General features: G+C 36.4%; 1 protein-coding gene across 1 annotated transcript in view; it reads left to right on the top strand.

Moving 5' to 3' along the window:
• Positions 1-20,751, top strand: part of MAP4K5 (mitogen-activated protein kinase kinase kinase kinase 5) — a 144,627-nt gene that overhangs the window by 48,732 nt on the left and 75,144 nt on the right. Inside the window, exons 4-9 of the mRNA XM_059914200.1 lie at positions 11,379-11,469; positions 11,956-12,020; positions 14,935-14,990; positions 18,885-18,932; positions 19,353-19,395; positions 20,175-20,247. Coding sequence (XP_059770183.1) covers positions 11,379-11,469; positions 11,956-12,020; positions 14,935-14,990; positions 18,885-18,932; positions 19,353-19,395; positions 20,175-20,247 — 376 coding nt within the window. The remainder of the gene's footprint in view (positions 1-11,378; positions 11,470-11,955; positions 12,021-14,934; positions 14,991-18,884; positions 18,933-19,352; positions 19,396-20,174; positions 20,248-20,751) is intronic.

Below are 20,751 nucleotides of genomic sequence, written 5' to 3'. Positions count from 1 at the left end.
GTGTTTCCATACAAATTGTGAAATTTTTTGTTCTAGTTCTGTGAAAAATGCCATTGATAGTTTGATAGGGATTGCATTTAATCTGTAGATTGCTTTTGGTAGTATAGTCATTTTCACAATGTTGATTCTTCCAATCCAGCACATGGTATATCTCTCCATCTGTTTATATCATCTTTAATTTCTTTCATCAGTGTCTTATAGTTTTCTGCATACAGGTCCTTTGTCTCCTTAGGTAGGTTTATTCCTGGTTATTTTATTCTTTTTGTTGCAGTGGTAAATGGATGTGTTTCCTTAACTTCTCCTTCAGATTTTTCATCATTAGTGTATAAGAATGCAAGAGATTTCTGTGCATTAATTTTGTATCCTGCTACTTTACCAAATTCATTGAATAGCTCTAGTAGTTTTCTGGTAGAATCTTCAGGATTCTCTATGTATAGTGTCATCTCATCTGCAAACAGTGACAGCTTTACTTCTTCTTTTCTGATTTGGATTCCTTTTATTTCTTTTTCTGCTCTGATTGCTGTGGCTAAAACTTCCAAACTATGTTGAATAATAGTGGTGAGAGTGGGCAGCCTTGTCTTGTTCCTGATCTTAGTGGAAATGGTTTCAGTTTTTCACCATTGATAACGATGTTAGCTGTGGGTTTGTCATATATGGCCTTTATTATGTTGAGGAAAGTTCCCTCTATGCCTACTTTCTGGAGGATTTTTATCATAAATGGGTGTTGAATTTTGTCGAAAGCTTTTTCTGCATCTATTGAGATGATCGTATGGTTTTTATCCTTCAGTTTGTTAATATGGTGTATCACATTTATTTATTTGCGTATATTGAAGAATCCTTGCATTCCTGGGATAAACCCCATTTGATCATGGTGTATGATCCTTTTAACAGCTGTTAAACCTTATGGGGATTCCCTTGTATGTTATTTGTTGTTTTTCTCTTGCTGCTTTTAATATTTTTTCTTTGTATTTAATTTTTGATAGTTTGATTAATATGTGTCTTGGCATGTTACTCCTTGGGTTTATCCTGTATGGGACTCTCTGTGCTTCCTGGACTTGATTAACTATTTCCTTCCCCATATTAGGGAATTTTTCAACTGTAAAGTCTTCAAATATTTTCTCAGTCCCTTTCTTTTTCTCTTTTGGGACCCCTGTAATTCGAATGTTGGTGCATTTAATGTTGTCCCAGAGGTCTCTCAGACTGTCCTCAATTCTTTTCATCCTTTTTTCTTTATTCTTCTCTGCAGTAGTTATTTCCACTGTTTTATCTTCCAGGTCACTTATCCGTTCTTCTGCCTCAGTTATTCTGCTATTGATTCCTTCTAAGAATTTTTAATTTCATTTATTGTGTTATTCATCATTGTTGGTTTGCTCTTTAGTTCTTCTAGGTCCTCGTTAAACGTTTCTTGTATTTTCTCCATTCTATTTCTAAGATTTTGGATTATCTTTACTATCATTACTCTGAATTCTTTTTCAGGTAGACTGCCTATTTCCTCTTCATTTGTTTGGTCTCGTGGGTTTTTACCTTGCTCCTTCATCTGCTGTGTGTTTCTCTGTCTTCTCATTTTGCTTAACTTACTGTGTTTGGGATCTCCTTTTCGCAGGCTGCAGGTTCGTAGTTCCTGTTGTTTTTGCTGTCTGTCCCAGTGGCTAAGGTTGGTTCAGTGGGTTGTGTAGGCTTCCTGGTGGAGGGGACTAGTGCCTGTGTTCTGGTGGATGAGGTTGGATCTTGTCTTTCTGGTGGGCAGGTCCGCATCCGGTGGTGTGTTTTGGGGTGTCTGTGAATTTATTATGATTTTAGGCAGCCTCTCTGCTAATGGGTGGGGTTGTGTTCCTGTCTTGCTAGTTGTTTGGCATAGGGTGTCCAGCACTGTAGCTTGCTGATCGTTGAGTGGAGCTGGGTCTTAGTGTTGAGATGGAGATCTCTGGAAGAGGTTTCGCCTTTTGATATTATGTGGAGCTGGGAGGTCTCTGGTAGACTAGTGTCCTGAACTCGACTCTCCCACCTCTGAGGCACAGGCCTGACACCCGGCCGTAGCACCAAGACCCTGTCAGCCACACGGCAAAAGAGAAAAAGGAAATATATATATATATATATATATATATATATATATATATATATATATATATATATATCATTGCTCACAAAGTCCACCACCTCACTTTTGGGATGATTCTTTGTCTATTCAGGTGTTCCACAGATGCAGGTACATCAAGTTGATTGTGGAGATTTAATCCGCTGCTCCTGAGGCTGCTGGGAGAGATTTCCTTTTCAGCTTTGGATTTGGATTTGGGTTCAGCTTTGGATTTGGCCCTGCCTCTGAGTGTAGGTTGCCTGAGGGCGTCTTCTTCACTCAGACAGGACAGGTTAAAGTAGCAGCTCATTAGGGGGCTCTGGCTCACTCAGGCCACGGGGAGGGAGGGATATGGAATGCGGGGCGAGCCTGCGGCGGCAGAGGCCAGTGTGACATTGCACCAGCCTGAGGCATGCCGTGTGTTCTCCCGGGGAAGTTGTCCCTGCATCATAGAACCCTGGCAGTGGTGGGCTGCACAGGCTCCCGGGAGGGGAGGTGTGGATAGTGACCTGTTCTTGCACACTGGCTTTTTGGTGGCTGCAGCATCAGCCTTAGCATGTCATGCCCGTCTCTGGTGTCCATGCTGATAGCTGCGGCTCGTGCCCGTCTCTGGAGCTCATTTAGGTGGTGCTCTGAATCCCCTCTCCTCATGCACCCTGAAACAATGGTCTCTTTTTTTTTTTTTTTTAATTTTATTTATTTATGGCTGTGTTGGGTCTTCGTTTCTGTGCGAGGGCTTTCTCTAGTTGCAGCAAGTGGGGGCCACTCTTCATCGCGGTGCGCGGTCCTCTCACTATCGCGGCCTCTCTAGTTGTGGAGCACACGCTCTGGACGCGCAGGCTCAGTAGTTGTGGCGCACGGGCCTAGTTGCTCCGTGGCATGTGGGATCTTCCCAGACCAGGGCTCGAACCCATGTCCCCTGCATTGGCAGGCAGATTCTCAACCACTGCGCCACCAGGGAAGCCCAACAATGGTCTCTTGCCTCTTAGGCAGGTCCAGACTTTTTCCCAGACTCCCTCCCGGCTAGCTGTGGTGCACTAGCCCCCTTCAGGCTGTGTTCACGCAGCCAGCCCCAGTCCTCTCCCTGGGGTCTGACCTCTGAAGCCCGAGCCTCAGCTCCTTGCCCCTGCCCACCCCGGCGGGTGAGCAGCCAAGCCTCTCAGGCTGGTGAGTGCTGGTCGGCACCAATCCTCTGTGTGGGAATCTCTCTGCTTTGCCCTCTGCACCCCTGTTGCTGCGATCTCCTCCATGGCTCCGAAGCTTCCCCCCCGCCACCCCCCCGTCTCCGCCAATGAAGGGGCTTCCTGATGTGTGGAAACTTTTCCTCTTTCACAGCTCCCTCCCAGGGGTGCAGGTCCCATCCCTATTGTTTTGTCTCTGTTTTTTCTTTTTTCTTGTGCCCTACCCAGGTACGTGAGGAGTTTCTTGCCTTTTGGGAGGTCTGAGGTCTTCTGCCAGCGTTCAGTAGGTGTTCTGTAGGAGTTGTTCCACATGTAGATGTATTTTTGATGTATTTGTGGGGAGGAAAGTGATCTCCACGTCTTTACTCCTCTGCCGTCTTGAAGGTCTCCCCCACAAACCACTTTTGACACGTTCATTCACTCACAGCACTTTCTCCATATACTGCACAAATCTTTTTTTTGTGTTTTGGTTGTGTTTTTACCTTTCTTGAAATAATGAAGCATGATATGCCGAAAATGTTGCTTTTTTTCTTCCAACTTCAATATTAAAATGGCTACACAAAAATTCACCAATTTTGATGTCTTTTTGTAAATGCACGCTGATATGACAGCTGTCACATACAGTCTAACAAAATTGTTCTGAATGAAGTTAGAGACAACTAAGTGCTACTAGAGCCATCTTATCGAAGAAACCGAATGAACCTTTTGGCCAACCCAATATATGGGTAAATCTTCAAAAAGGAAGATATACCTATATAAAATAATAATGAAAATGAAGATGATGTTTTGTGAGGTTCTAGAAAAGAAGTAAAATTCTGACCAACAATAGGAGGTGAGTTGGGAAGGGGTAATAGAGTTAATGCATTCTAAGGTTATTGTATTATTTGAGAGGAGAATAAAGATATGAATTATGCGTAACCTTTACCAAGGAAAGTATGTGCGTTAAAATTTCTAGCGTAACTTCTGAAGAATAGAGATAGAGGATGTCAATTCCAAACTGGTTGTGGAGAAAAAAAAAGACAAAAACAAACCAAACAACAACAAAAAACTCAATCTAAAAGAAGGTAAGACAGGACAAAAAGAAGTATAGAATATGGAACCAGTAGAAATCACAAAATAAGAAGTAGATAGTTATCCATATATTTCAGTAATTACTAGTAAAAGAAAAAAATATTTAAATGACCTAGTTGACAGAAAAAGATGTTCAGACTAGAGTACTATCTTTTGTTAAAGTACTGTTAATGATGTTTTTGTTTTTTAAATCAAACCAACACAGAATGGTTTGAAGTGGAAAATAAGTTCTCCTGGCTGCAAGTCTTTTTTCCCTCTCACAGAAGTAACTACTATTTTTTTCCATTTCCTTCCAGACATTTTCTATATATTGTTCTCCAGACTTCTTTTTTTGTCCTCTCACTTTACAAGTGTTTGAACATTTTTCCATGTTACCATATATTGCTGTTATTTGTTCTTGTTAATAGCTGCAGAGTATTTTGTTGTACAGAGGTAACATTCATTTAATCCCTTATCGATACACATTTAGGTTATTTCCACATTTTTTTGCTGTTGGAATCAGTGTTGCAGTGAACATCTTTGTATGTGTTGTTGGGTATATAAAGTTTGATTAATAGTGCCAAATGGCTTCCAAAAAGCATGATCAGTTTTTCATTTTCACAAGCAGATTTGAAAATATGTTTCTCAATACTGTCTCCAAAATATATATTACTGGGAATTGTAAAACTTCTGCAAAACTGATGGGATTAAAAAATAGCTTTGATTTGCGTTTCTTTAATTTGAGAATAAGCATCCTTTATAAGTTTATTGGCATTTATATTTCCTTTACTATGAAATACCCATCCATCCTCTTTTCTTAGCCTGCTTTTGAAGGTGTGTATGAGAGTGGGGTTATTTGTGAAATACTTTTTGAAAGTTGATTTTGAAATTCCAAGATTCTTCTTTTTTCTTTTTATAAATTTATTTATTTTTATTTTTTTTATTTTTGGCTGTGTTGGGTCTTCGTTTCTGTGCAAGGGCTTTCTCCAGTTGCGGCGAGCGGGGGCCACTCTTCATTGCGGTGCGCGGGCCTCTCACCGTCGTGGCCTCTCCCGTTGCGGAGCACAGGCTCCAGACGCGCTGGCTCAGTAGTTGTGGCTCACAGGCCCAGCCGCTCCGCGGCACGTGGGATCCTCCTGGACCGGGGCACGAACCCGTGTCCCCTGCATTGGCAGGCGGATTCCTAACCACTGCACCACCAGGGAAGCCCCCAAGATTCTTCTTTATCTCAGGATAATTTTTTATTATTTTTATGGAGTGCTTAGAAATGTCTGATGGAGAATACTAGTACTAGAAATTAGTTGGTGCAGTCCAAAGGATTCCTTTCAAAGACTTATAGCCAAGTTCAGAGATCCGGAATATGACATTGGTTATCAGTTGTTATGTTTGGTTCTTCTTGGGCTAACATCCATAAAATGGATGTCCAGAAAGTCTACTCTACCTTTGACTATATTCCATAGAAATCAGCAGTTCTTTCTGGATTTAATCTCTTCCTTGCTCTGATTTTGTTTATTTTTTAGTCCATGCTGTGTTGGCATTCTAATCATAGGCCACATTTCAGTAAGGTAGTTGTTCCTCTTTTGCTGGAAAGGAAGACATAGTAGTAAGTACTTTGCCAGGGTCCTGGGAGTTATTCAGCTTCCTCCCAGATACTCGCTTTCCAGTTGCCAGGATCCTTTTTTTTTTTTTTTTAATTGGTTGCAGTTGGAAAGTCAGCTGGGGTTACAATGCAGCAACTCCAGAGATCACTTTCTGATTTTGGTTTAGGCCTCATAATGATGCCGTTTCCCTTTATGTCTTGGGCCAGGCATTCCAGAAATTAGGATTGTCCTTTTCTTGCTGCAAACTGCCCTGTTGTTTGAAGCACTAAGTGACTCTTCCACACTATGGCTCATTCTTTAAGCCCTTTAAATTGACCTAGGTCAGCAGCTATTTATGTAGTTATAGATATTGGTTTAATTAATTAACCTCAGTATTAAATTCATGACCTACTACCATATTGTTTCAGGGAGGGATGTGATGAATCGTGTGGCTGCCTTTCATTTTGCCACAATCAGATTTTTAATACCTAGGACCCTTTTTGTTGTTGTTGTTAAAATCTGAGAGGCATATTGCTTTTAGTCATTTCCCAAGTACTATTTTTTAGGACCCATTTGATTACCAAAACCCTTAAGAGGATATTGAATCCAAGTGTAATCCAAAGGACCCTTATTATACACGAGGGGTGCAACCAGCTTACCTCAATTCAGTTCATTCCCAGAGTGGGAACACTTAAGCCCTTTATGTCAACTTGCCAATGGTATCAAAAGGCCCTACAGTTCCAGTCTCTTACCTTCCACGACTTCTACTCTTTCCTTATTATGTTTTTATAAATGTCTTAAGTGTGGCATTATTAGAGTCTAACTTAACGCTATTTTGATGGACTGATTGTAGCAGAAGCAACTGGTAGCTAAGTAAACACTGGCATTGGCTAATTGTATCCAGAGCTAAGAAGTTGAAAGCAAAGACCAGACTCCAGAGTGACCCCAGATACTAAGGCCGTATCTTATAGAGTAGAATGTTTTGGGGAATGGGCTTCCTACATCAGTTAAAAATTGTAGTTGAGGGTTGCCGTGTGCTGCTAGACAGGAGATGGCTTAGGAACAATGTACAGTGGTAGAGTTTGTCCACCTTTAAAACTTGGTCTTCAGAATCTTGTAGTGCTTGTTACCCTTATTATTAGCAAATCTGTCTCTGAGTTTTAGCCTTGAAACACTGTGATGAAGGCTGGGATCACTGAATGTGCCAAACAAACCTTAATACAGTGTTTTTTTCAAAAAAATTTAAAACATGAATCCCTGTGTCAATACCATCTAGAGGGACTTCTCTGGCGGTCCAGTGGTTAGGACTCTGCACTCCCAACGCAGGGGGCCCAGCTAAGATCGCTGGTCAGGGAACTAGATCCCGCATGCTGCAACTAAGGATCCCGAATGTGGTGACAAAGATCCTGCATGCCGCAACTAAGACCCGGCACAGCCAAATGTAATAAATAAACAAGCAAACAAACCATATAGAACTCTATAACTAATACTGCACTTTTCAGTTCTTTTTTACAGCTACCTCTCAGAGCTCAAGCCAGTCTTAAAAACACTGAAAATCTGAAGTGGTTCCACTATACCGTCTCAAACACAAGAGCTACTGTCTCTCTTTCTTCTCTATGGATCACCTTTCTGGCTGAAGGGGGCCACTTGTTTTTTTCCTAGGACTGTCAGGTTGAGTTCCCTAACACACAGCTGCCCTTATCAGAGAAGAAGGGCAGAAACACCCACACATTCTGTCTCTGGTGGATTTTTCCCTTCCTATATAAGGACATACCCATCAGCCAGGGTTTTAGTAGGACATTTCTAGGAACCTTAGCCACAGTCACTCATGGCTCTTATTCTAATATTCTACTTTTAATGTGATTCTCCTGTAACTAACAGCTGACTCAGTTTCCATGCTTCAGGTTTTCAAGACACCAAATGTGATTGGCTCATCCCATTTTTTAACGTCACTTGTCCCACCTCAGTGCGTTCAGCAAGTAGAAAACCACAAGGCACACACAGTAGGTCCTGCTGCATGGAGGTGGATTCTCTTAGGAGGGCTGTGGTCAGGCTGGCAGTGGTTAGTCCTTTAGAAAAAAGTGCCATTAGCACAAGTAGGAAAGTCCAAAGAGAAAATTGGTGTCTGAGAGAAGATGTGGCACCCTCAGGCGTATTAAATTCAAGGTGCTAGCAAGGCATTCAGGTGAAAATAACAGGTACGTAGTCAAAACAGCAGATATGGGGCTCTGTTCCTCAACTACTCTCGTTGACTCCTGGGGTTTGAAGAATGAAACTTCTCTTTTTTGAGAAAATAGCTTCTCAAAACCCATTTATGCATGAACAACAGAGCTGGAACCTACAGGCCTGAGGCCTCTGTACTTAGTGGATTTTATGCTGTATCTCAGTGAAAGGTAACAGTGATCTGGTATCACCCAATCAGAAGAATGAAATGAATCCAAATTTCAAGTAATTTTGATGAGGCTGATGTAAGCCATCAAAGAATAGCTATATCTGTGATAAATAACTATTTAGCTTACTTGCCTTTCAGGATGAACTTCAAAATATTATCTTTATGTAAAACTGCTTCATGGTACAATTTCGGTTCATAGAAGATTCTGCCCAGTTTGCATTAAAGCTTAAGACAATACTGTGAAATAGATATTTGAATAACATACTCAGAACTGAAGTTTATTCACTAAGTTGCATATATTAAAGAAGGCACAGTCCCCAAACATCTGAGTTATTAATGACCTGTTCTTGTGAATTCTAGCTTCTAGCTACAATCATAAAAAGCTGTCGCTCAGTCTCAGCAAGACCCTGTCTTTCCTGGCAGAAACCTCACACAGCTACTACTGGGAGCACAGTTGTGGTGTGGAACTCAGCTGATTTTCCTGAAGAATTAGTGTCTGTTACTCGTAGTTTTAATTCAGCCATATTATTGACTTTTACAGGTCAGTTTAAGAATTTAGACATCATTAAGAAGTTAGGCACCATTTGTGAAGTTACTCCTGTGAGAAAATATATTCTAAATCCTAGACTTAACTAAAGAATTGTTCAGCACAGCTCAGATATAAGACTTCTGTGCACATTTAAAAGTGATTAGGTAAGGAATTCCCTGGCAGTCCAATGGTTAGGACTATGCGCTTCCATTGTAGGGGGCACAGGTTGTTTTTTTATTTTGTTTTGTTTTGTTTAAATTTATTTATTTATTTATTTTTGGCTGCGTTGGGTCTTCGTTGCTGCAGGCTTTTTACTGTAATCTTCAGGAGTTATCCCGTACTTCTGCCTCGGTTGATAATGGGGAACATGAAATTATCATCTATTTTGGATTATCTTCATTGATCCCCTTTTACTGGCAGATTATTTTTTAAATAATTAATTAATTTAATTAATTTATTTTTGACTGCATTGGGTCTTCGTTGCTGTGCGCAGGCTTTCTCTAGTTGCGGCGAGTGGGGGCTACTCTTCTTTGCGGTGCGCGGGCTTCTCATTGTGGTGGCTTCTCTTGTTGTGAGCGCAGGCTCTAGACGTGTGGACTCAGTAGTTGTGGCATGAGGTCTCAGTAGTTGTGGCTCGCGGGCTCTAGAGCACAGGCTCAGTAGTTGTGGCGCACGGGCTTAGTTGCTCCGTGGCATGTGGGATCTTCCCAGACCAGGGCTCGAACCTGTGTCCCCTGCATTGGCAGGTGGATTCTTAACCACTGCGCCACCAGGGAAGTCCCTATTGGCAGATTATTAAGAAATTATTTTCTTCCTCACTTTTTAAGAACTCTGTTTGGTGCTTGCTGAAATAAATTTCTAATGGTAAAATGTTGCCACTGTGCACTTATGTTTAAGGTATATGTAACCATTCATGTGATACAGGTTTTGCCATTTTTACAAATAAAAGCTAAATTTTCTTTAAAGAGTTTTACTCAGATTTTTGTTAGAAAATTGTACCCTTATTTGATTTACCTAGTTCTTTAAAATTGTTAACACTAAATTATTTAACTGAATTATCAATTAATGTTAACATGAAAGGACTGTTGAAAAGAGTGACAATGATTATAAATAAATTTGGTGTGTCATACCTAAATTAAATATATGTATAAACCACATCAGTAATGACTGGTTTTTTTAAAAGGTATTTTATGGCATAGAAAAATATTTAAAGCTTTGTTTTGGCTCTGAATTGAAAGTTGTAATATAAGGGGAAAATAACTCTGATTTGTGTGAGAATTTTATTTGTTTATTTATCTAAGGCCTAATTTCTAAGTTTTTCCTTCTTGGCCTTGTATGTTATTCTAAGATGACTTTAAGTTAGAGCTAGAGCTTATCTGGACACCACTGGTTTTAAACCTGATGTTGTTTTACAAAAGACCATTGCAAAACACTATCTAACAAAAAATATCTTATGGTGATGTCCTAACAAGGAACACTTTTGTTTGTATCTTTCTTGCCTCCAACATATAGTAATATCGCTATTGCATTTATTGTGTCAAATATTGTATTAAATGCACTACATACTCTTTCTCACAGCGTTCCCAACTGAGGGACTTGCATAAACAGAAGCTTAGGGGCACGAGAATCTATTACAAAAATGGCCAGCAACTGGTATTACCAAAATGTAGGGAATGTTTCTGGAAAGTGGTAGATAGGGAAGCCAAACAGGTGGAATGAATTCAGATGATACTTTAATGGATTCAGCTGTGATTCAGAAGCGTTAGATTGCCCAAGGTTACATTGCCAGTGAATGGCTGAATCGGGACTTGAATCCAGGTATGTCTAACCCAGACCTCAAGCTTTTCTTCATTATATTGCATTTACATAATACAAATGCAATCATTTTATCAACTTCTAAACTCCTTTTACTGGAGTAAAACACTGTTTCTATGCAAAATGAAGTTTGGTGGTGACAGTGTCATTCTAGGCAGTATTCTCATATTAACCATAAAATTCCCATAAATAACCAATATTTTATTTTAATATAACTTTTTCTAGTTAAACAACCCAAATAGGTTTTTGGTAGACAAATTGGAAAATACAACTCAAAAAAGAAGAAAGCAAAGTTACTTTGAATTTTACTACCCAGACATAAACATTTTGTATGTTTTTGAGACATTTTTTTCTATATACATATGTACTTATATAATATATATATGATATCCCTTTTTCACTTAATATATCATGAACATGTTTTTATATCACAACATGTTTTAACTGTGTTGTAATATCTGTGACTGTACCATAAGTTATTTTACCATGCTTTCATTATTAAGTAACACTGTAGAGAATATCATCTCTGCATATCTCAAGAAAATGAATTTTGAAGTGAAATTATGAGTTCTAGGATTTTATACATTTTTAAGGCTTCTGGCTTTATAGAAAGAATGTACCAGTGTACATTCCCATTAAAGCATTAAGAATGTCTAATTTCTCATCTCTGATACTTATTGTAAAGTTTTCCTTCTTCCTATAGATAGAGACACAAAATGTAACATGGTGACCAAGTTATTATCATTTTGTTTTTCAGGAGATGATTTTTCTTTGATTCAGCAAGAGATATTTATGGTTAAAGAATGTAAGCATTGCAACATTGTTGCCTACTTTGGGAGCTATCTCAGGTAAAAAACACAAAAGCATCTACTCTGTATTTCATATTTCTTTGGTCCCACACCCCCTCCCTTTCATGTAAGTGCTGTTTTGTATATAAATTTTAAAAATTATTTGTCTGAAGTTTTAAAATTTCTCAGGTCTTCTTACTTCTACTCTTTTACATTAATAATGACAGCTTCATTTATGCATTTGTACCTTATCTGGCAACCTTAATGAAATACTATGAATGATTACAAGTAAGTGTTTTAGCTTATAAAACTGATCACATTCTAAAACACTTAAGGTGGGAACAAAGCTGAAATTAATATGCTTTTCTGTATTCTGAAGAAAGACTGCAAGGGCAATTTCCTGTTGCAGTCTATCCTAAACCTGCAGTGTGTCCTAAACCTGCAATGTATCCTAAACCTTTGTGTGCTGAAGAGTGACAGCCTTTCAAAGTATGTCAGTCGCTGAGAATTACTAACTAATATAATTTTCTTTCTCTTTCATGTTAGTCGGGAAAAACTGTGGATTTGTATGGAATACTGTGGTGGCGGATCACTTCAAGATATTTACCATGGTACTGTTAATTTGACTCCACATTTTAAAACTTTGACCTTAATGACTGTTATTTGACATTTCTTGTTAACAAGGGATACTAACAGATAGATTTACTGTTCTTCTGTCCTGCTCCTGGAGTATTAAGTAAAAGAAACCTATATTTTATATTTTGTTGGTTATTCAGTTAAATTGCTGGAGACTGAACTGAGAAATCGGAGAGTACTTGAACAATCCAGATTTTACTTTTCAGACGTAGTCTCTAGGAAGTCTTATGTAGTCTCTAGGGAAGTATTTTATCTACAAACAAAACTGCCTAAACTTCCTTGTAAATTAGAATTGAAATGCAAAGGGTGACTCTCACATAAAGCAAATTACATGTCTATCTTAGTAATAACTTAAGCTGCTAACTAGGAAAACAATTTAGTTGTTGCTATAATATTTTTGTGTTAAAAATATATAATTTTAAGAATTTGGAGTATTTTATTTAGCATTATGTTAATTTAGACAACTTTCTGAATTGAATTTTCCCTTATAATACTATATTAGAATGACTATTCTCTTTTATTTTACCCCTGTTGTTGATTTTTAAAAATTATTGGTAGAAAACAGCTCTGTGCCACTTGGTTTAAAATTCTTTTCTATGGGACTTCCCTGGTGGTCCAGTGAGTAAGACTCCGTGCTCCCAATGCAGGGGCCCCGGGTTCGATCCCTGGTTGTGGAACTAGATCCCGCATGCATGCCGAGACTAAGAAGTCCACATGCCGCAACTAAAACAAACAAACAAAAGATCCCGCATGCTGCAACTAAAGATCCCACGTGCTACAACTGAGACCTGGTGCAGCCTAAATAAATACTAAAAAATAAAATTCTTTTCTATGATTTTATGAAGAATTATGATCTTTTATATGAAGAATTTTTATCTAATATCAATATTTATAATTTTTATCCACACTTTCACAGAATGAGAAGTCAAGGATATGGATTAATAAAACTATGCAGTGGGCATTTTTTTTTTTTACTACTTACCCTTTTAAATTGAAAGAATTGTTTTGAGACATTAATTTTATTTCTTTATGAAATTTCTGCTTTCCATTATTAAACCTGCTATTTATTGAATTAAACTGAATCTAAAAAGTATTCATCCCTGTAAATAATATACTAGATAGCATAATAATCACGAACAACTACACTTATAATACCTGTTAATAAAGTGGTTTCCCTTCTTTTACTCCTATTTCATCAAGTTACTGTGAATCAAAATTCTATGTTCCTGAGTAGGTGTAGAGAACCAGTGATTAAAATATGTAGTAAAATATTTTCTTAAGTAAAGATTACATGTAAGTATATCTGATTTTGATTTCACTGTCAGCAAATACCACCCCGGATTTCAAATATTCTTTCATGATATTGGAAGGCGTATTTCCAAAGCCCCTAGTTGGGTACTTGCAGAAGTATTTTATATTTCATAGGGAGAGATTTGATTGTCAGAAGTGACCTAATTGCTTTTTGGATACTTAGGTAAGGTATTGGATCAAGCTCCTTGTTTCGATAGATATAGTAAAGAATTATGCTAAGGAAATAATATCTTGACTTTAAAAAAAAGTATATGATGCTTTTTAGTATATTTCAACAATCGATCCCTTTATGGTCCTCTAACTTGTGTATGTAACTGTAATTAATTATATATGTTTTTCTCATTTGGGGGCTTTATTGTTTAAAAAATTGTTCAGGATTGAGATCATGTCCATTGCTTTGTATAGAACATCCTGTGATGTCTAGTACTGTGCTTTGCACATTATGGGTGCTTAATATTTTCACTGTCCAAAGTTGTTACAGAACAAATCTTCCTTTTTTTTTTTTTAACATCTTTATTGGACTATAATTGCTTTACAATGTTGTGTTTCTGCTGTATAACAAAGTGAATCAGCTATATGTATACATATATCCCCATATCTCCTCCCTCTTGTGTCTCCCTCCCACCCTCCCTATCCCACCCCTCTAGGTGGTCACAAAGCACCGAGCTGACCTCCCTGTGCTATGGGGCTGCTTCCCACTAGCTATCTGTTTTACATTTGGTAGTGTATATATGTCCATGCCACTCTCTCACTTCGTCCCAGCTTACCCTTCCCCCTCCCCGTGTCCTCAAGTCCATTCTGTACATCTGCATCTTTATTCCTGTCCTGCCCCTAGGTTCTTCAGAACCTTTTTTTTTTTTTTTTTTTTTTTTAGATTCCATATATATGTGTTGGCATACAGTATTTGTTTTTCTCTTTCTGACATACTTCACTCTGTATGACAGACTCTAGGTCCATCCACCTCACTACAAATAACTCAATTTCATTTCCTTTTATGGCTGAGTAATATTCCATTACATATATGTGCCACATCTTCTTTATCCATTCATCTGTCGATGGACACTTAGGTTGCTTCCATGTCCTGGCTATTGTAAATAGAGCTGCAGTGAACACTGTGGTACTTGACTCTTTGAATTATGGTTTTCTCAGGGTATATGCCCAGTAGTGGGATTGCTGGGTCAAATGGTAGTTCTATTTTTATTTTTTTAAGGAACCTCCATACTGTTCTCCATAGTGGCTGTATCAATTTACATTCCCACCAACAGTGCCAGAGGGTTCCCTTTTCTCCACACCCTCTCCAGCATTTATTGTTTGTAGATTTTTTGTTGATGGCCATTCTGACTGGTGTGAGGTGATAACCTCATTGTACTTTTAAATCTTCCATTTTTAAAGTACATTTAAAAATTTTCAACTTTACTATTTTTTTGTTTCCTGATTATAAGAATAATATATGCTCATGAGGAGAAGTCACCCAATGATTTATACAGAAGAAATTTTATAATTGTTAGTCATTTTTAAAATGTTTTTAATCTGTTGAATTCAAATGTATAACGATGTGGTCTCTTTTTTTCTTTCTAGTTACAGGACCATTATCAGAATTGCAAATAGCCTATGTATGCAGAGAAACTTTACAGGTACTATGTTTGCTTATGTAGATAGAAATGCAGTTCTAGTGTCACAATTGAAAACGATAAAATGGTGATCTGCCCAAAAGAAAAAGAGTAAACCAAATTTTTCTGTTAACCTCTCGTAATTCTGTAAGCCTAGTTATTTCTTTTGTGAATGAGTCCCAGAAATTCATTGAAGTTGATGTTGGTATACACAATGGTGATGTTTGGTGTTCTACTTTGTAGTGCTTAGCCCTCAATTGCTGCAAAGCTGAGGAAAGCCATAGGTGTGAATTGTTTTTCATGAATGAATCACCAGACCTCAATTATAACAACTTGTCTAAGCTTTCCCTTCAAGTTTTATGACAGTAAAAGGAATCCTTTTGCAAAAGACATGAGTTCTTTTACCATTTCTCCCAAAATGAGAGTAGAGTTGCATAACAATAACCCAGAATGTTATCTGGAAATCTTTGTTCTGTGTAATATTAATAAGTGCTATCGTTATCAGAATCCTTTTTAGAAGCTTCTAAACATTGTATTAAGTCAAGATTTCTTTACTTCCTTATTTCACATCCTGTGAGCGCTTTTAGTATGTTAAAGTAGGTTATGAATCTTCAATAGGTATATAGAGTATGCAGCATTTCTTCCAATTTATTTTGTTAGTTCCTTGAAAGATTACTCATTGAAAAAATTAGCAGTTAATAATTTTGTTCATATACTTTAAGGCATTTAATTTAGGAAACAAGATTAAGTAGTAGGGACTGTGTTTTTTATTTTGGCAATTCACAACTGATACTTGTTAATTGATGCTTCTATCTCTACATTTCCTAGATTGTGTAATTTGTTTAGAAGTGAAATTGATGTTCTATATGTTATTCTTCCATATTTTAGAAATTGGGAATTTGACCTGATTTAAGAGAAAGCTTTAGTCATTTCCAAAAGAGTTGGTTTCCACATGCTTTAAAATTTTATTGTTAGATATATGAAAGTAAACATATATATAAATAATTTATATTTCTGTAATATTTACATAACAAAGAAATCTGCTTTTTTGGTATCCATATAAAATAGAAACCTAATCATGCACTCAGAGCAGAAGATTGTTGACAGATTAGTGTTCTTTATGTTTTAATTTCCAAAGGTCACTGCCTCTTTAAGTAATGGACAGAGTACTGAATGGAGGTAGAAAACAAAACAAAAACTTGTGTTTGCAGTCTGGCCCTGGCATATGACCATGATCTCATCTATGGTTGTAGTTCCCCAAGTATAAAATGAGGCTGTAGAAGGGATGACCTCCAAGATATTAGTTCCAATTTTAAAATTCTCTTATGCTGACAAAGTTCCACATCTAGTGTCTGTCAACCGGTGAATGGATAAAGAGGCATGGTTTATAAATACAGTGGAGTATTATTCAGCCATAAAAAAAGAAATCCTGTCATTTGTTACAGCACAGATGAACCTGGAGGACATTATGCTAAGTGAAATAAGCCAGGCACAGAAAGATGAATACTTGTATGTAGAATCTAAAAAAGTTGAACTCACAGAACAAAATCCTCAACTTCCACCTTAAGAAACTAGAAAAAGGTGATCAAATTAAAGCCAAAGTAAGCAGAGGAAGGAAATAATAAAGATCACGGTGGAAATCAGTGAAATAGAAAGCAGAATAATATGAGAAAGATCAATGAAACCAAAATCTCATTCTTTAAGAAAATCAATAAAATTGATAAATCAGATTATCAGGAAAAATAAAAAGAGAAGATGCAAACTACCAATATTTGGAATGAATGGGGGGACGTTATGACAGAATCTACAAATATTAAAAGGATGACAAGGATATTTAGTAGCCAAGGAATATTATGAACAACTTTATTCCAAAAAAGCCTGCAGTTTAGATGAAATGGAAATGGACAGTGTCCTTGAAAGGCACAAACTATCATAGCTCAATTAGAAATCATCTGGGTAGTCCTCTATCTATTCCCACAAAGAACAGTCCAAGCCAGATGATGTCATGGATAAATCCTACCAAACATTTAAGGAAGAAATAATGCCAATTCAACACAAACTCTTCTAGAAAATTGAAGAGTAGAGAATACTTCCCAGATCATCTTATGGGTCAGCATTGCTCTGAAACCAAAATCAGACTTTACAAAAGAACAAAACTGTGAACTAATATCCTTCATGAACGTTTAATAGATACAAAAATTAAAAAGGAAAGTAAAAGGTTAGCAAAGGTAATCCAACAATATAATAAAAAGATAATACATCATAAACAAGTGAGGTTTATCCTAGAACGCAGTGTTGATTTAACATTCAAAAATCATTTCAAGTAATTGATTATATTAGCAAACAAAAAGAGAAGCAAAACCATGTGATCATCTAAATAGACACACAAAAAAGCATTTAGCTAAATCCAACATTTATTTCTGATAAAAATTCTTAGCATAATGAGAAAAGAAAGGAACTAATTCCGCCTGCTAGAGAGCACCTATGACAAACCTATGACTAAATCATGTTTAATGGTAAAAGACTAGATGCTTTCCCACAAAGGTCAAAGTGGAACAGAATAGAAAGACCAGAAGTAATTCCACGCATATATGGCTACTGATTTTTGACAAAGGTGAAAAGACAATTCAAAGGAGAAAGGATAGTTTTTTCAATAAATGGTTCTAGAATAATTGAACATATATAAATATAAATATAAAACCTCAACCTAGAACTTCTAGAAGAAAACATAGAAAATTTTGCAGTCTTGAGTTAGTAAAAGCCTTTTCGGACATAACACAAAAAGCATGATCCATAAAAGAAAAACTTGGCAAATTTGACTTTGTCAAAATTTAAAACTTCTGCTTTTCAAGACACACTGTTAAGAGAATAAAAAGACAAGCTGCAGGCCAGAGGAAGATATTTGCAAAGTATCAATCTGATTAAGGACTTGTATCCAGAGTATATAAAGAACTCTCAAAACTCAATAATAGGAAAACAACCACCAAATAAACAAATGGACAAAAGATTTAAACAGATGCTTCACTAAAGAAGCTGTATAGATGGCAAATAAGGACATGGAAAAGATGCTCAATATCATTAGTTATTAGAAAAGTGTGAATTAAAACTACAATGAGATACCACTACATACCAATTAGAATGGCTAAAATTAAAAAGACTGACCTTCGGAAGGTTGGTGAGAATGTGGATTAACTGGAACTCTCATACACTGCTAGTTTCAATGTAAAACAGTACAGCTGCTGTGGAAGACAGTTTGGCAGTTGCCTAAAAGTTTAAACTTGTACCACCATCTGATCCAGCCATTATACTCCTAGGTATTTACCCAAGAGGGAAAAATCATACAAATACTTGACATAAATCTTCAAAGCAGGTTTATATATAATAGCCAAAAGCTGGAAACAACCCAGCAACCCAAATGTCTATCAACAAGTGAATAAATAAACAAATTCTGTAATATCTGTACAGTGGAATGCTACTCAGTAATACAAAAGAATGAAATATTGATAACACATTAACAAGGAATGTCAGATTAATTATTGTGAATGAAAGAAGCCAGATGAAAAAGAATATACTGTATGATTCCATTTACGTAAAACTCTAGACAATTTTGAAAGTATTTATCGCAACAAAGTATATCAGTGTTTATGTGTGGGAGGAACTTTTGGGAGTGATGAATATGTTCATTATCTTGATTGTGGTGACGGGTGTTATAGTAAAATATTTCTGATTTTTATCAGAAAATGAATTCAAAGGTCTTAAAATACAATAAACATTGATTAATAAGAAGAAACACATCTAGGTGTTTTCCCCTCAAATAAAGGACATTCTAGTTTTTCTTATTCAATAAGATCTTTAAGTAGAAATTTAGATATGAAGTTTGTAGTTTTGCTAATGCATAATTTTTTTTTTAAACTTCAGGGTCTTGCATATTTGCATACTAAAGGCAAAATGCATAGAGATATCAAGGTAAGTTTATTTAACTCAATTTAAACTCTGTGTTTAAGACTCAAAGGCATAGAGAACAGACCTGTGGTTGCCTAGGGGGAGGGTGGTGGGGGAGGGGAGGACTGGGAGTTTGGGATTAGCAGATGCAAACTATTATATATAGCATGGATAAACAAGGTTCTACTGTATAGCACAGGGAACTATATTCAGCATCCTAAGATAAACCATAATGGAAAAGAAGATTAAAAAAAAAAGAATGTCTCTATGTGTATAACTGAGTCACTCTGCTGTACAGCAGGGATTAGCACAACACTGTAAATCAACTACACCTCAATAAAAGAATAATAATAATAAAAAATAAATTCAATATGTCTAAATTGATAATTTTATTGAAAGGAATTTTATGATGCTAATTTAATGGTATTTGTATTTTTGTTTTAGGGTGCAAATATTTTATTAACAGATCATGGTGATGTAAAATTAGGTATGTTATTTCATATTCCTAAAATTTTTTTTCAAAAAATTTTAGTATAATTTTAAATGAGAATAACATTATACAAATTTAATATTCACATGAAGAGCCACAATAATGTTCATCTTTTGACCCAGTAATTTTGCTTTATTCAGTTTAAGGAAGTTAATCCTAAAGATAAAAAATCCATATTCACTGAAGTATTAATCATAACATTATTTATAATAGGGAAAAAATGGAAACATAGGTCTAGCAGTAGCAAAACTGTTAAACTGTGATAAATCAACTTATGGAACATTATTCAGTCATCAAAATTAATAGTTTAAGAAGAATAAGAGTAAAATCCCCTAATGTGTTAAATGACAAAAATGAACTATATGAGTCTTTAGTTTTTTACAACCATGTTTAACAGCAATAAGAGAAGTTTATACATAGAAAAAGAGACTTTTAAGAATAGCACCAAAATTCTAACCTGGTTGTGTTAGAATAAAAGCAATCCAAGTGGATTTTTTTTTTTCCAACTTAACTCAAGGTACCTGTAATGGAAATTTTTTTATTATCTGTGTTCTTAATAAAGTATGTTTTCATTCTAATAAAGTACCAATAAGTTATTTTCTTTTAATGATTATGTTTTGAACTAAGCAAGAAGAGATTTAGGTATTCAGTATATATACATTTCTTTAGTATTACTATCTGAATTATTAATAATGGCATCCCTGAGTGTGAAATATAGAAATGGTGGTGGTTTTATTGAAAACCAAAATTTTCTGTTCTGTTTTTTTCCCCACCAGCTGACTTTGGTGTGGCTGCAAAAATAACAGCTACCATTGCCAAGAGAAAATCTTTCATTGGCACCCCTTATTGGTAAGATATTATTATAATTGAATTTTGTGCATTTTTATTTCTTCAAGGTTAGTGATCAGCATTGTTGCTTAGTAATACAATTCATACTTGACTGGAGTCTGGAGACTTGCATGTTCCTTGACACTATCATAGGTCTGATTGGGTTAGGGAATTTTGGTACTCATCTCCATTGTCCAGCTTTCCCTGTGTTAAAGTGCTAATAATTCCTACTGTCCCTCAGATGCTGTGTTGAGAGGACTCATAGGTAGGAGATTTTCAAAAGAAAATTGCATTATAATCTTTTGCATTTTATTACCCTTTCTTTGGTATTGCTTCTATTTTAATCTAGGACTTTACTTTCTTGTTAAAAGTCATGCATCCTACACTACCATTAGTCCTCACCAGCCACCCTACTTCTAATGCATCCTACCAATTACTAACAAAATAATCTTTCTAAAACACTGCTTTCATTAAAGAAGTTAGATAATTGAAATATAATAAAAAGCCTAGTAATAAACCTTAGTG

The sequence above is a fragment of the Balaenoptera ricei genome, chromosome 2 (genome assembly GCF_028023285.1).
Source record: "Balaenoptera ricei isolate mBalRic1 chromosome 2, mBalRic1.hap2, whole genome shotgun sequence".
Classification (NCBI taxonomy): Eukaryota; Metazoa; Chordata; class Mammalia; order Artiodactyla; family Balaenopteridae; genus Balaenoptera; species Balaenoptera ricei.
Note: the sequence above shows the minus strand (reverse complement) of the source record. Positions and strands in the feature narration are given on the sequence as shown.